General features: G+C 26.6%; 2 protein-coding genes across 7 annotated transcripts in view; one reads left to right on the top strand and one right to left on the bottom strand.

Moving 5' to 3' along the window:
- LOC145186515 (EF-hand calcium-binding domain-containing protein 5-like) overlaps nt 1–12,458 on the top strand; it is a 31,526-nt gene extending 19,068 nt beyond the window's left edge. For 5 of the 6 annotated variants that reach the window (XM_090095441.1, XM_090095438.1, XM_090095439.1 and 2 more), the window contains 10 exons: nt 5,125–5,261; nt 5,362–5,805; nt 5,983–6,114; nt 8,276–8,425; nt 8,581–8,687; nt 10,447–10,685; nt 10,782–10,878; nt 11,439–11,509; nt 11,909–12,076; nt 12,153–12,458. In XM_090095441.1, the coding sequence (XP_089951567.1) occupies nt 5,125–5,261; nt 5,362–5,805; nt 5,983–6,114; nt 8,276–8,425; nt 8,581–8,687; nt 10,447–10,685; nt 10,782–10,878; nt 11,439–11,509; nt 11,909–12,076; nt 12,153–12,283 (1,676 nt within the window). In that variant the 3' untranslated portion in view covers nt 12,284–12,458. Of the gene's footprint in view, nt 1–5,124; nt 5,262–5,361; nt 5,806–5,982; nt 6,115–8,275; nt 8,426–8,580; nt 8,688–10,446; nt 10,686–10,781; nt 10,879–11,438; nt 11,510–11,908; nt 12,077–12,152 lie in introns of those variants that run through there. The other variant, XM_090095444.1, reaches the window with a different exon arrangement.
- LOC149884966 (uncharacterized) overlaps nt 1–17,711 on the bottom strand; it is a 748,071-nt gene that overhangs the window by 241,293 nt on the left and 489,067 nt on the right. The window lies entirely within an intron of this gene.

Raw genomic sequence — 17,711 nt, 5'->3', positions numbered from 1 at the left:
CAGCCGGATTATTAAAATTATCCGATTGGTTATACCGGATACTTTATGTTTATCAATTATAAGAAAAAAAATTATATAAGCTATTGCTGCAGTCTTAAAGATCACAATTCAACCATGATCAAATCCTTTGGTAATTGACAGAATGACAGAACCTAGAACACAAACTTTAATGTATTCATCTTTTTGAATAATCTAATAATTAATTAATCTAAATTAAATTTAAAAAATGATTCAATAAAATATCATTCAAATTGAATTAAGAACTAACTGTACACAAGAACTACAGATTTTATCACTCATTTGTAAACTTATTTGCATTATGATGTATAAACAACATTTCTCTGCGTTGAGGTAACAGCCTTGATCGCTTTTTCTCATAAATATTTCCATATTCAGAAAACAATCTCTCTGAAAATACAGAAGATGTTGGTGGTGCTAATAATTTAAGGGGTAAATCTTTTAGCAGCGGAAACTTTTCTTCTTGAGCAGCTTGTACAAGAGAGACTTGATCTGAATTTATATGACCATCATTTTCTGAAAAATAATTACAAATGAAATTACAAAATAGGAATTTGGTAATTATATTTTATGAAATAAGATAAAATTGTCAAAGCAATTTTCATAAACAACTTCCAAAACTTTTAGAAGTATTAAATAAATATAACACTAACATCTGTTATCGATAATATACAGTAATATGTTATAATAAAATAATAGTTGAATGAATTTTGATAATAATAATAATAAAAATTGATATTCTTATTTAGTTTTTGATAATGATAATAAAAATTGATATTCTTATTTAGTTTTTGATAATAATAATAAAAATTGATATTCTTATTTAGTTTTTGATAAAGATAATAAAAATTGATATTCTTATTTAGTTTTTGATAATAATAATAAAAATTGATATTCTTATTTAGTTTTTGACAATGATAATAAAAATTGATATTCTTATTTAGTTTTTGATAATAATAATAAAAATTGATATTCTTATTTAGTTTTTGATAATAATAATAAAAATTGATATTCTTATTTAGTTTTTGATAATAATAATAAAAATTGATATTCTTATTTAGTTTTTAAGTACTATTAAACGACAAGTTTGTTATAAAATTTCTTACAAATAAAAAAAAGTTCTTACCTACATTTCCTTCATATTCTGCAAGTTCTAAAAAACAAGAATCAAAGTCATTCTCTGTCAAATCAACTTTCTTTTTTTTGGCTCTTGGTATTAATTGATTGGAACAAGTAGCAATGTTAATAACTTCTGGTGAAAGTTCATTTTTATTTCGTTGATTTTTCACTACAGCCTCTAATAGCATTGATCTTGCTTGCTCTCTTTTATCAATAGGAAGAAATTTGAGCTTGTAGTGAAGATCAATAATGGTAGATAAAACATATCTCTCATCATTTGTAATATCTAGATTACCTTGAGAAAAGAATCTCTTATTTAAAGATGCTAAAAGATGTTTTGTTATTTGAACTGTATCATCTTTTTGATCAACTTTTAATAAAAATCTTTGTAAAGTACATATATTTGGAACAACTATTAACAAACTACAAACATCAGAACTCATAAACTTAGTAAGTTCATAAAAAAGTTTCAAAATATGCAATAGACTTTCAATGAATTTCCAATCATTTGATGTGAATGTTGGCAGCTCATTATGATCAGCTAAATATATTTGAACTGCTCTTTTAAGTTTCTGAAGTCGTTCTAACATTAAGTATGCACTATTCCAACGAGTGGGGATATCATGCACTAAAAGTAGAGGTGTTTCATTTTGTTGTTGTTGTAATAACTTAAATTCTGTGCATGCTTTTGATGAATGATTAAAATGGCCTGCTATCCTACGTGCTTTAGCTAACAAATCTATTACTAATCTTTGGGATAAAACTGCATCCTTAATCACAAGCTGTAATAAATGAATTGTGCAATGAACTGATGTTTTTTGAGCAAGTTTACTTCCTAGAGACATATTTGCAGCACCATCTTTAACTAAAAGGTGTCTTCTTTTTGAAATAATTTCCCAGCTTTCTAACATATTGATGAATTTCCCAGCTATATTTATTCCTGTGTGAGATTCTGAAAAATGTGAAGCATAGAGTACAGCATATTTGCGTTCAAAAGTATTTTTTATCCAGTGTCCTGATAAAGAAATAAATGTTTCATTAGATGAGGAACAAGTTCAAACATCAGAAGTGAAACTAATGGACTGTGCTTTTGTAATTTCATTAAAAACGTTATTCTTTATATCATCATACAATTGAGGAAGAGCATTCTCTGAAAAAAAATGTCTGCTTGGGATTAAATACCTAGGCTGTAAATGAGCCATTAAACCAATAAATCCATCATCTTCAGTAATACTGAATGGTTGGTTATCTAAAGCAATCATCATGGCTTTTTTTTTATGTATTTGCTTTGACTTTTCATTATTAATATCCCATATCTTTTTTGATGAAATACTATCTTCAATAGACATTTGCTTTTTCATTTCACACAATTTCTTTAAAATTAGCATGCTACCTTTTGAACATTCTTGTGGAATTGAAGATGCTGAAGGTTCAATATTATTTTCTCTTTCCTCTTTATACAGTTTTAAATGAAACTTTGGCATGATTGTGCAGTGGAGTTGTAGAAAACAATTTTTGACCAGAATTATTAGATCCCCTGCTTATCTGCTTTCCACATGGAATGCAAATTGCTATCGATTCAGAAGGATCATTTATTTTAAAAAGCTTCCAAACAAAACTTATCATTGTAGAATCTTTACCATTGTGATATTTTGGAATATTTGGCTTAAAAAAATACCTGTTATAGGTTTTGTAAATAAAAAATATCCGGCCGGATAATTTTAAGATATCTGGTTATCCAGTATTCCCGGCCGGATATTTAAAATAAGCTATCCGGGACATCCCTAAATTAAAGTTAAATTTTATGCTGATAAAAACAAATGTTGAATTAATCTGCAGGCAAAAATACTTCTTAATTATCATTACATATGTATTTATCTATATGAAAAAAACTAAAAGATATTAAATTGTATTTTGAAGGATAGCTGAAAATCTGCTCGGTTAAAAAGTGGTATTTGCTTGCACGAATGTTTTCCCTTTGTTACTATCTGAAATAAATTTTAAAAATTGTTATTTAGAGAAGTATTTTTTGCAATCAAAATTTTTTTAACAATAAAAATTTTTTCAGTTTGAAATTAGTTTATCAACTTTTATTAATTTCTTTGAGGTATTCTCACTTAAAGTGTACACAACATCAATTACATTAGTTGGCACTTCAACAGAAAATGTTATTAATAGAGACTCAGCAGCCATCTGCTTTAGTTGTAAAATAAAGCTGCATAAGTAATCAAAGTGGATGCATAAGTTTGACTTTTACATGTTTTTCAATAAAATTTATCTCTTCAATCAATCCAATAAAATGAATCAAAATGCTTAAAATGAAGTCATTGACTTTCAATGTATTGATTTTATTTTTGTATTCCTAATATTGTAAGATAATGGGCTGATGAATTTTTCTTATATCTTGTTTTGGTTTTTTTGATTATCTTGCTTTTTAAAAGATGATAATGCCATTAATATTACACACACAAAAGTCAAACAAATAATTGCATATTAATATTTGATCACTTAAAGGTCTTTTCAAACTAGCATTTGCTGCTAATCTTTTTAAAATCCCTCCTATTATGTTGCATATCAACTTTCTGTAATTTTTGGTAAAAAATGCCTACTCTGCATCAATATTGATATCAATTTTATGATAATAAAGGTTTATAAAATATTTTTAAAATTTATGTTGTGCAGTAAACCATCTGAAAAATAATTTATCTTAGTTGTTATCAGATGATAAGATAAGACAAACACATGGCTCTCTGCAACATCAATGCTATTCAAGATATATTTTTAATTTTTCTTTCGTTTCTTTTAAATATTGTGTTAAGACTTGACTATTTAAGACTGCAACATGAGCTTGTCAATGGCTTCACACAACATTACTTTGTAGTCATCAATTGTTGCTGATTGCGTGATTAGTTCAGTTCTATCATTATTTTTCCAGGTAAAAAGAGATTTCTTTACTATTCTGGTCAAAATTAAATAAATATGCACCATATAGGTTTTAGGCTACAAATTTTTTCAGTGATTGCTTTATACTCTTTATGGTTGCCTAGTACAACACATTTTTACAAATGCTGGTTTATTCTAATGTTTGTGGCTGGTACAAATTGTGAGAAACTTTTTCTTTTTTGACTATATTATATTCTTTAAGAGTTGTTGAATTTCCTATAGGCATTAAACCATATTGGTTACAGCTTTGTTATAAAACACATTTCAAACTTCTTTTAGACTAAAAATTTTGTTTTTCAGGTTAGGTGATTATTTTGACAAAACTCATTTTGTAAAAATAATGACAACAAATTTATGATTTCTAATCATCTCAACCCAAATAATTTATGGTAGATATCATTCTCCCTATTCCAAGAATACAAAGGAAGAACATTAAAAATATATATCCTGTAATGAACTGTACCAGTGAAGGCAAATTCATTTGTATGATGTATTAGACTAAAGCAACACCTTTGCTGTAATCTTCAATCACAATTTTTACTTTGTTTTGGAACACAGCATACTCAAAGATAATGATATTTTCTTATAAAGTGATGTTACACAAATTCTATGTAAAATATTAACAGGTTGCCAAGTTTGAACAGAAATTGCTCCTCTCTTTTCTTTTATAAAAAACTGCTGTTCTGATAGTCCATTATGGCCCAATCTTGGATCATCATACTATGCAAAAATAGTTATTGAATATTAATTGAGATAAAGTGACATTTTGCATCAAGTAATATTATAAATGCTGCTGCAAAACTTGACCCTGAATTCAATAAACTAATAACATCTGCAATAAAAATTCTAAGTATTTTTATATAAATTAACAAAGTTGTTTGGAAAAAGCATTTTCATAGTAAAGAAATTACAAATATACACACTCAATTTAAATGACACAATTGAATCCATGTTAATAGTGAAAATTTTTTTTTTTTTTTTCAACATTAAATCCATTCACATATCATTAATAGTTTGACAGTTAACAAAAAAAATGTTTTTTAGCTTTTGGAGCATTTGATAGAGTTCATTGGAAGATTTCAAGAGACTCGTTCAAACAGATTGTTGATGAAATTTGTTCCCTTTTCCCAAATGAAGATATTTTTGATCAGCTTATCAAATTTCTGAATAAAAGTGTTCAGGTTTTACTTTTCTTGGTGCCGATGTTGTTGTTGGTATTTTTATCATTTTTATTATCAGTAGAAGTGTATTTTTTTTTCAAAAAAACTTAATTTTTAACAGAGGTTAAAAGAAGAACAAAAGGGTGACAATTTCAAGGCAAGATTGATACAAACTATAGCATTCAGTGCACAAACCTCAGGTGGCGTAATTGATTTTGTATATAAACAAACATTCCAAGTTATACAACAATTTGCACAAAAACATGGAAAGATGACAATAAGCGCTTATGTAGCTATGTTGGAAACCAGTATGGTAAAATCCAGCATTGAGGAAACTTTTGGTATGGAAACCCATAATCCAGCATTTAGCAGTGCAATTAAGGATAAAAAAAAAGTTCTGCGCTATGTTGCCACCACTGTTCAAGACAGAGATGTGCTCCTGAACAGAGTGCTTCATCGTGGTTTAAAATGTATTAGCTTTAATGTCATTGATAGTGGAAAACCTATATATATACAAAATGTATTGAAACATGGAGGCGTGTACCTCTGGAACCCTCTTCATAAAGTAGAAGTTTCTTTTATCAAATCACTTGTACTTTTTTACATCTTTTTTTTTTTTATTCTTGCAGCATTTTTTTTTACATTATGATTTTTTATCAGTAAGGTTTAGTAAGCTGCAGTTTTCTTAAAGTATGTTTTTTGTTTTTGAATTTTTTTTTTTTTTAATTTTATATCGTTTCAGGAAATCGAAGGTTCTTTCTTATGCTTCCCTTTGATAGATGAAGAACAGAAAACTGTAGGATTTCTTGGTGTTGATACTATGGGTGATACAAATGAGACTCTATTTCTCTCTCAAGAAATATCTTTTTATCAGGTAAGGTTATGATTGTGCTACTATCTAGAAGTATCATAGTATGAGCTTGTTGTTATTTCTAGCATAGGCATTAATACCAAACCATATATAGGATCATTTCATTCTTTTTAATCAGACTTACCACACATTTTTTTCACTCAGTATCTCATTAAAAGGAAAAAATGTCAAAAAAAAACAGTTTTTTAAATCCTTTTTTTTGTTAACAATATAATTTCCTCCATTTTATTACATTTTCTAATTCCTTAAGCACATTCAGCACATTCAAAAAATTTAATGTTAATATGTCAGATTTGGTCATTTATTGTTTAAATAAGGGTTCCAGAACACCAGTTAACTTTCAATTTTTAATGGGCATTGCTATGATCTTTTTGATATTTCAAGAGAAACTCATCACATTCAGTAATTATTAGAAATATTTCTCTATTTTTAAGATTTTAGTTTTAATTGCTGAGTTAAATTAAACATATTATTTTAAACACAAAGTCATTAAAAAAAACAAACCATGGAAGTGTTTGATGTATCTTTTCTACTGTTGACATCTCTATCTATTTGATTTGGGGTGAAAAAAGTTTATCTGTATTCAGAGCAAAATCTAAGAATCATCATAAATACTTGAATTGTAAATACTCTGAAAGAAGAAATTGTTGAAGGTAAAAAATCATTAAAATTTTTTAAACAACTTTTAATTGTAAGAATTTATTTTTCATTAATTTTGTAATATTATTATTCAAGAAGTATTATTCAAGAAGTATTCAAGAAGTAACTGAACTGAGTCAAAACATTCTTATGAGATGTAACCTGTCATTCTTTATAGTCTAGCAGTAAAGAAAACTCAGTGAATCGCTGTCCCACTTTGTACATGGTTATATTATTTTAAAATCTAGAGTTATTTCTCAACATTTCATGTTGTATATTAATATATTTGAAGCAATATACATATTTCAGTAGAGTCTGGAATTTATTTGCAACATTTAATAAAATAGTAATTCTATTTTTCTGCAGTGTTAGATAAAGATAATGACTCTGCTAAACTACATTTTCTGCTCTACAAAAGAGATTAGTTGAGCACAAGAATGCTTCTTACTGTTTGTTGTTTTTTTTCATGGTTAAGTTAGGACATGGTAACAATAACAATGTTAAGAAGAAATTTGATAGTTATCAGATCTTCTCTAATATTACTAAAGTAGCTGTAATTCTAAAGGCAATTCTTAAACTACCTTACATTCTTAAAGATATGTAAATTGCTGCCATCCTAAGTTATAGTCTTAAAATATAACTGTTATACAGTAATATCTAATGTGCACTAGCTACTTGAGCATGGTTCTCAAGTTGCAAAAACCCTGGTGTATCCTATAGTCCAAATTTACCAATATTCTGAACCCCTGGAACATACCTGTTCAGGAGGTTAAACCATTCTTCAAAATTGATATTATAAAAAACTAGTTCCACTACCTTGAGAAAGTATTCATTTATTTCCTATTTCAGTTTTTGTTAAACATACCAGCCAGGGTAGGAAGTTTCTGCCAAGTAAGGTTTGCATACTTCTAAAAGTGTAAATTTATAAAATAAAGATTTTTCTGAATTCTAAAAATTTAATAGATTTCATTTTGAATTTTTTAAAAAGCTTCAAATTCTTGTTTAATTTCCTTAAATCTTTAACTAATGATCTTAATTATATTCTGGACATGAGTCCTGGTTACAAGTAAGATCAATTAGTTAAATATTTGGTATGAACCAGATATTTTCCTAATGCTATGAGAAAAACAACATTTTAATTGTTCCTTGCTTAAAATGCATAAAAACAAATATGAAATGGTACTAAAATCACTATATTAGAGCTTTTTTTAATCAAGAAATTCAAATTTATAATTAAATTACAATTGCCAAGGTTTAAAGCCTCTAAGGCATTATCACAGTTTTTAGTTTAAATTTTGAACACTTTGACCCAAAAACTGCTCTTTTGTATTATATGTATTAATGTATTATATGTATTGGGATTTGACCATTAATTTGTACTTTTTTTTAAAAAAAAAAACCAATTTTAAATATGTTGTTAACTAAATCACTGAGCTTATTAAAAAATCTAAGCGGTTTTCATGTTTCATATTTTTCTCAAAAAAAACTCTTTTTTCAAAACTTTGTAAGCTTTAAGTTTACTTAGGTAGTTGCAAAAGAACTCAGTCAAGCTATGCAACAGTTGAAAATGCTTCAAAAAACTATTAAAATTTCTGAAGATGCTGCTTCTTGGATTCTTAAAATGTGTTGTGATGTAGATGATGTTACTATTTACCTTGTGGAACCTGATGTTGAAGTAAGTGTTAAGTAAACGGTTATGTGTGGCTTTTTTTTTTTACATCTTTTGCTACGTTTCGTACTTTTTATAAACGCAGTTTATCCTAAAACTTTAAAACTTTTTTTTAAGAATTTTGTTGCTATTAATGATAGAATAAGGTCTTATATTTCTAGCCGAATAGTAAAGAGAGAGTTTTGCGTAAAATAGTCACACTCGGGCAGAATCATTGTTTTAAAACAGATAATTCTCCAAAGCTTAAAAGAAAGTATGACATTTTCAGGTGAACTTCTTGAAAAGCTCTATGTGTGTGTTACAATATTGTATATTACAAATATATACAGTTGTGGACAAAATAATAGTAGTGTGATTAAAATTAAGGAATTAATATTATTATCTTTCAACAGTTACTGAAAATGAAATTGTAATACTGGATTATTAATTAAATAGGTGTGAGATGATAAACTAATTAGTAGAAAATTTTAAATTTTTGCTTTTATTTATAATATTTATATAAGTATAAAAAACAGGTTGGACATAATAGTAGTAGTATTAATTTATTTAATGTTATATTGCAAATAATTTATTTTATTAACAAAAAAAAATGATGTAAATTTAATTAAACAATGGTAAAAAATTAATATTTAATCGCATGCCCCCGGTTTTTTATCACAGCTTTGCATCTATTTGGCATTGAGTTAATCAAATTTTGACAACGTTTTAAAGGAATGTTGTTCCAAGCATTCTGGACAACTTGCCATAACTCCTGCTAATTTTTTGGTTTTTGACAATAAACTGCCTCTTTTACATCTGTCCAAAGGTTTTCAATCGGATTGAGATCCGGTGACTGTGCAGGCCAATCCATAACTGCAACCCTATTCTCGATGAACCAACTTTTTACCCTGCGACTGGTATGCTTTGGGTCGTTGTCCTGCATATAAACCCATCTTAGGGGCATATCTTCTTCTGCATAGGGCAACATGGTATTTTGTAATATTTGAAGGTATATGTCTTGGTCCATAACATCATCAATCTTATAGATTGGCCCTACGTTATGATAAGAAAAACAACCCCATATATTTATTTTTGCTCGGCCATGTTTTACAGTTTTTATGGTGTATTGCGGTTTGTATGCAGAGTTAGGTGGCCTCCTTACATACATCCTGCGTCCACTTGACCCAAATAAAACAATTTTGCTTTCATCAGACCACAAAATATTACGCCATTTTGAAACAGGCCAATCTGCATGCGTTTTTGCAAAATGTAATCTTGCTACCACATGCCTTTTTTTCAAAAGGGGAACTTTTCTTGGGCTTCTGGCGACTAACTTACTTTGTACTAACCGCCTACGTACTGTTCTCGAAGAAACGCTTAAATTTAAATCTTCTTTAATATGGCGGGAAGTTACAAAAGGATCGGCAACAGCAGCACGTTTTATCAATCTGTCTTCATGTTCAGTCGTTTTTTGTTTTCGGCCCCTTGTTTCGCCTACATTTTTCCATTTTAGAGCATTTCTAATCATCATAGGAGAACAACTTAATGTCTCTTGAATAAATTTGTATGTTTTCTCTTCTTGTTTTAATTTAATAATTAGTTGTCTCTTTTCTGCACTACAATGCTTTGCACGACCCATAATTTCTATTTATAAAATAAATTTATACAATTATTTTATATACTTCATTAAATTAACACTAAAATTAATCTTACCTTTAATAAGTCTTATTAAAACCAAATAAACAAAAAGGTAATATAAATAAATTGATGGGAAACAACAGATATGTTATTTTAACCTACAAATCTAGATATGTTCGTATATAAAATTCGGGACTTCCCTAAAGTAATTTGAACACTATTACCAACATTTTTTACTCCCATTTCCATATTCAGTGTTTGTATTACTGTTATGCCTAAATTTATTAATTCATATTTAAATTTACATAAAATTATTATCACAAATCTTTGTTTTACTAGCCACTACTATTATTTTGTCCACAACTGTAAATATGTTGCAAATATATAATGATTTTCTTCTGTTGCAACAGAAGTTATTTGTTCGTATGTGTTAATACCTCCATGACAATTATTATAAGCGAATTGCAAAAGCAACATTATGCTGTTCCTTTACGTGATGTTTATGGTGCAGTGATTTTAATTTTGGATATAAGTATATGCAACATGGAAAAACCTGAAATTCATGAAATGATGGAAATACACCGAGTAATAAAGTTACTCTATACGGCACAGAAAGAACTGGTTAAAATTGGAGAAAATTTTAATCTTGGTAAGATTTTACTTTCAAAGCTTTATCTCAGAGCTTTTTTGTAAAATTTAATGTTTTTTTTTTTTTTTTTTTTTTTTTTTTTTTTTTTTTTTTTAGAAGTGGAAAAGACACACGAGTTTTTAAAATTGGAAGTTTTTTTTGATCGAGTCATACTTCATGATGCTAGAAAAAATATTATAAAATTTGGTGATAGGTAGGTAGCATTTTTCAAACTAAAGAATTCAAAACTCTTACTAGGCATAAATTTAGTCTTAAAAAATATTGATAAGCAAATTGCTGGTTAATCAGAGACTTTAAAAGCAAATTCAAATACTTGAACATTTTGAAGTAACTTTATAAACACCTAAATCTTGCTCGTAAACCATGTTGTTAACACTTAACTTATAATATTATTTATCCAACAATCTTGTTGTAATAGTGTTATTGTTATTATTACTATTATTATTATCTTTATTATTGTTGTTGTTGTTGTTTTTATTATTATTATTATTATTATTATTATTATTATTATTATTATTATTATTATTATTATTATTATTATTATTATTATTATTATCATTATTATTACTATTATTATTATTATTATTATTATTATTATTATTATTATTATTATTATTATTATTATTATTATTATTATTATTATTATTATTATTATTATTATTATTATTATCATTATTATTATTATTGCTATTACTATTGTTGATGTGGCTGTAGGTTATAATGTTGTTACTTTTATTGTTATTGTTGTTTCAGGATATTGGAAGAATTAATCAGTTATCAACAACCACCAATGATTTTTCACAGTATCTTAAAAGCTGTTCTTAGTAATTATTATCTTCTTAAATATATTATTCTGATGATGTTACAAATATAAATTTTCTAATGAACGCCGTATAAATGGTATAAACGCCGCTCGCCACACCGATAGTGGCTCATTTTATTTCTCTTTTTGGGATTTAGGTTATGTTTAACTACCAAGATGGTTAAATTTGACTAAGTATGTGTAAATCAAAAAATACATAAAGTAAATTGAAACATGAAAATATTATTGTTGGTCAACCTTTTAATTATACATTTTTGTAATTTCATGTTATATTTTTGTAATTATATGTTTTTATAGTTTTATATTTTTGTTGTTTGAAAGATAATAGATAAATGTTGTCGGTTTAAAAATATGCTAATTTAACTGTGGCACCTTTTTTGATAAGTTTTTTATTTGTTAGGTATTTACCTCGAGGAAAGTAAGGATGCCGCCGATGTGCCGAAATTAGAGGAGTGGATATATTGCAAAAAACTTTTAAATACAGATCTTGTGGTTTGGATGACAACATTTGATCCTACAGCGTTCGTTACTAAAAAAGCGGAAAATAAGTCTGCTGTTCACTGGAAAGGTGTTTTATATTTGACCAACTTTTTAAATGTAAAGCTTTTTTAAAATAGTCTTTTAAATGCAGTTTATTTTTTTAGATCTTCGTGCTGAAAAGATTTTAATGATACCCAAAATGTATTCATCATCTACTCAATACTTGTTCAATTGGACGCTAGTATGCCTTTCTCTCATGCATAAAACTAAAAAAATTGCAGTTGCAGAGAGTTAATTTCTTTTTTTTTTTTCATTTATTTTATTATTTAAATTTTGTCTTAATTTACAAAGTTTTGTCTAGATAATTGAAGTTTTTGTTAAATTTTATCTGTTGTTAAAAGAAAAATATAAGTAGTTAATAGAAAAAACTGTTAATAGAAATAAAAGATATATTTACCACATTAATTAAATGAAAATTTCCTTTTTTTAAATAAAATATTCTCGAGGGATTTTTTAATATGAAAATCCAATGATAAATTTTCATTAGTCGATCTCTAGTATCAGAGTGTCTTTTTCAATTCTTGTTTCTTGAACCACTAAGTTTGCACATGCGTCTAATTCTTTTTATTTTCTAAAATTTCTTATACCGGATTTCTTTCGTGACTGAATATATTTCGAAGATTTCGCGTGAAATTAGTTTTTTACGTGGATTTTTTTTCGAAAATGTAACCTCAACGAAACATCTAAAAATGGAACACTTGATCAAACCTATTACACTGCCCTTAGAACATAGAAAAATCGTCAAAAATTATTTAATCGTCAAGTATTAACATCCTTTACAGTGAATCGCTTTTTATGGATAAAAGAATTCATGCTTGGAAAGTTGTAAGAACAAATATCTTTACTCCGTAAATAATTTTTAAAAAAATTATACGAAAAAAATATAAGAGTGTTAACTACATTTTTTTAGTGCTGACAATGTTTTTGAAAAAAGCTCATAAATGTCAAGTTTAGTTAACAATAGTTTCTATTATTTTGAGAAACGAATACAGTAGGGTAGGGTAGGATAAAACGCCCCTTGGCCACCCTGACGCACCTAACTTCGGAGAGTAAACTCAATATTTGTTCTTTTGGGATAGCAGGTAACACAAGAAGCATTACAGCGTTAATAACCATCGATTTAAAGCAGAATATTGTGAAGTATTTTATAACTGTGATCAACTTTAATAAAAGTTAAGATCAAAATCATTGTGAATACTTGTGTATACTGATAGTACATCTCCGGAAAGATGAATGTTTTTTCAGATATTTTAAAAATAATATTTTCTGCTATATTACCGTTGGTGGAAAAAATCAACATCAACCATGTTGGTAGTAAAATATGCTCCCTTTTACTTGAGGTAAAATGTTTCTCTTCAGGTTATCAAATTTGAAGCTTAAAAGAAGTTAAAGCGATTTTATTGACATTTGAAAACGTGTTTATTTGTTATGTTAATAAGTTTTTTTGTTTTTTAACTTTCATTTAAGTAAATATATGAATAGTTTTTTTTAAATTAATCAGGCTCTGTAGTCAGTGGATAAATTACGTAAGGTTCATAAGTTAAGGCTCCGTTTAATAAGTTTGAAAAATGGCTTACTAGTTCATACATATTTGCACACTCACAGGTATCTCTCTCTTATTTATATATGTGTGTGTGTGTGTGTGTGTGTGTGTGTGTGTGTGTGTGTGTGTGTGTGTGTGTGTGTGTGTGTGTGTGTGTGTGTGTGTGTGTGTGTGTGTGTAATGCCATCCAGTCACCTTTTCAAAAACTGAAAAGCCATTTAAGTGCTTAAAGTGAGGGGGGGGATGGGGTGAGATGCCATTCCGACATCTTTTAATAAAAGCAAACAAGTAAAATGTAAGGAAAACTAATTCCTATTGAACAATGGTATTTATGATTTCTTCCTTTAATCAAATTAAAACGGTATAATTTATTAGCTGTTATTTATCAAAGGATGACGACAAAGAGTTTACAATATTGCTGTAACTCCTATAGAATTCTTTAGAAATCAGATGTTTAGTTTCGAAATAACGTACGTTTCGGCCATTCTTATAAAACTAAAGCTCATCTTTACAAAAACCAATAATTGTTGTAAGCGCACTTAAGTTCGCCTGTATCTAAATTTAAGACGTAGTATATACATTTAACTCGCCCAAATTTCTGTGTGAATAAATTTGGTATTTAGGTCCTAATTATAAAAACTTCTAATCTAAAATTTTGTGTTGATTTTTTTTTAAAAGAGTTAACTTATAAAATCCCAAATAATTGTGACAGGTTTTTTTTTCCTAGTCTTAAACTTAAAGTAACCTAATATGTGCATTACTTAATAATCGATGAGTATTTTTATTTGTATTTTTAAATAATATGTATTTTTGTATTTGTATTTACTTTCTATTTTTAAAATATACGAAGAACATTCCCTGTGATAAAAAATTCAGTTCAGAAACTGTAAAAAAAAAAAATTTTTAATTAAATTAATTAAAACTGTTTAACATTTTATTTACACATATTATTATTACTATTATTATTATTATTATTATTATTATTATTATTATTATTATTATTATTATTATTATTATTATTATTATTATTATTATTATTATTATTATTATTGTTGTTATTATTATTGTTATTATTATTATTGTTGTTGTTATTATTATTGTTATTATTATTATTATTGCTATTATTATTATTGTTATTATTATTATTATTGTTATTATTATTATTATTGTTATTATTATTATTATTGTTATTATTATTATTATTGTTATTATTTTTATTATTGTTATTATTATTATTGTTATTATTATTATTATTATTATTATTATTATTATTATTATTATTATTATTATTATTATTATTATTATTATTATTATTATTATTAGTATTATTATTATTATTATTATTATTATTATTATTATTATTATTATTATTATTATTATTATTATTGTTATTATTATTATTATTATTATTATTATTATTATTATTATTATTATTATTATTATTATTATTATTATTATTATTATTATTATTATTATTATGTATAATATATTAGGAGTATGCAAAAGTTTTTTTTTTTTTTTTTTTTAGTTTAAATATACTAGTCATAATTAAAATAAGTTCCATTATAATTGATGACCTTTTGTCATCTTTTAGGTCTTGAATATCATCCTAATAGAATGATATTCTTAGTTTAGACCCAAAAAAAAGACGAGAGGAGTTTTCAAACGTATATTATCACTTTACAGTAGCCTCTTTTTGGAGTTGAAACTATTGTTAGACCACGGCTTAACCACTGTTTTTTTTGTAAGGTTCTCAAAATAGATCCATTTCTCATCTCCAATAACTATTTTGTGTAAAAAAACTTTTTTCTTAAACTCTGCTAAATGAGAATTGAATATGTTCAACCGGTAAATCAAGTTTCTTTCCTTCAACTCGTAGAGTTGTTTGACGTGGATTTTCAAGCAACTCTAACAAATCTTCACTTTTGGCTTCTTGTGTCATCCATGGTATTTACTGTTAAACCTAGCAAACCATCTTTGACAAGTTCTTACTTCTAGAACATTAATTCCATAAACAGAACAATTTGAATTGGTAGCTCCAACAGCATTTTCTCTTTTTCGAAACTTATAGTTGCAAAGTCTTCAATGAATTTTTGCATGCAAAGTCTTCAGTGAATTTTTTCTACTTCCATTGTTTAAGAGAAAATATTTCAAAAATGATTATCTTATTAAATATTTCAAAAATGATTATCTCTTAATTATCTTCACTTAAAGTAAATAGCCATATTCGACAAGAAAAAACTCTCTTTCAAATCATGTATAAAACATTGTGATTTTATTTTAAATTTCATAATTAACTTAATTTGTATAATTAACTTAAAAGTTTGACGACAAAACTTTTGCATAGTGCTAAGATATCAATTTCTTAATCTTGTTGGACATTCTACTCGCACAAAAATTAAATGCTGTTTTCTTAAGCTTGTTGGACATTCTACTCGCACAAAAATTCTCAAAATGATCGAAATCAAAACAAAACGATAGAGTGGCCGCCACCACAAACTTCACAAAGTCTGCGGCCCTTAGTTGTGTATTTTATGAAAATATGGAATTAGAAACAGATTTCAAAACATCTTAGGAAACAACATTTGTAATGTCTTCCCTATTTTAATACAAATTGTAGTAACAATTTGTTTAATACAGCATCCCAAAAAATGTTTAAATATGTAAAAAAGTGCTAAAGATTTCCATTAAAAGTTTGAGCCTTAGCAAATTTTTTTAAATAGGTGTATCTCGCGTAGGAATAAAAACACGAAAAGAGAAGTAAGACAAACGTTTCAAAATGGCACGATTGACGTAATAATCGTTTTAAAAACGTTTAAAATACATAAAATAACTTGAAATAATTAAGATAAATATTTGTTTAGATAAGTAATTTTTAGCAAATAAACTATTACTGTAACAATTAATATATTGGTAACCACTCCTCAAAACTACTTTCATAGCATTATCTTGTTTATCTACTAATATTATTATTATTATAACTATTATGATTAATAAGTAAATTTACAACTCCTTCGTTCAGCAAATTAAATTCTGAAAGATTAAATTTAAAGTATTAAGAAGATATAGTATTTTTTTAAAAATCAAAATCAATTTTGTCCCATAGAGTCCACATAAAAGTTATATATTTGTTGAACTAATTGTAAAATTTAAACCTCTCTGAAAGTTGCATTTCTGTTCAAATGTAAAGTTTTATTCTATTGTCTCAACTACATGACGATTTTCCGCTTCCTTGTAAATGTTTGGCAATTTAAATCTCAACAAATAAAAATCAGAAATTTCAAAAATATGTATTTTTTATTCATAAGTTTATATAAAATTTTTGTAAGTATTAATAAAAATAAAATTTCTAATAATAAAGTTGAAAACACGATAACAATTTACTAGAGGGCTTGGCTTTTATTTTTCTTTTTTACCCTTAATGATATGCTGATAGTGAAATATCTCACAGATAAAACCACACGAACGAGAGCACTATTTCAATATATCAAAGTAAATTTGAAACTGGTCAACCACTAATGCATGGCTAATTATTAATGCGTTCACATTGTATTGTTTTAAAAACAACGTAAAAAATTTTTCGATTAACGTTTCACTTTAAATATCTAATACTAAAAAAACCTTTTTCACTTAAATTTTTCCCTGTTTTAAATATGAGCTTATTCATAAAACGGAAAAATTCTTCTACAAAGAATATATTTCAACAGTAGAAAATATCTAAACAAAGCAATATTTCAAGTGAAGGAAAGAGAAACTCTTGTCCGGCCCATCAGAAGGCACTGAATTGTTTCAGAAAGTTTTTCCCTCTTGAAACAAATCAAGACTGACAAGAAAACAAAACCATGTGTTAGTAGATTAACAAGACTCCTCGCATTTGTCAAAAAGTTAAAAGAGAAATAAAAAGTTAAGAGAAATACAAGCGACAGTCAAATTCAGCGAATAAAAGCTGATTTTTTGTTATCCATATAAAATATGGATAACAGAATATCCATGTGTAAAAGTCAAAGGTTATAGAAACAATATTGACAATATAAAATATATACTAATAATACCGAAGCACACCCATCATACATTTATTGACCATAAAACTTTGCTCAACTTAATTTGCGAAAAATAGAAC

The sequence above is a fragment of the Hydra viridissima genome, unplaced genomic scaffold (genome assembly GCF_058129835.1).
Source record: "Hydra viridissima isolate aposymbiotic clone 2 unplaced genomic scaffold, HvirCarnegie_v1 scaffold_8, whole genome shotgun sequence".
Lineage (NCBI taxonomy): Eukaryota > Metazoa > Cnidaria > Hydrozoa > Anthoathecata > Hydridae > Hydra > Hydra viridissima.
This window is presented reverse-complemented; position numbering and strand designations above follow the sequence as displayed.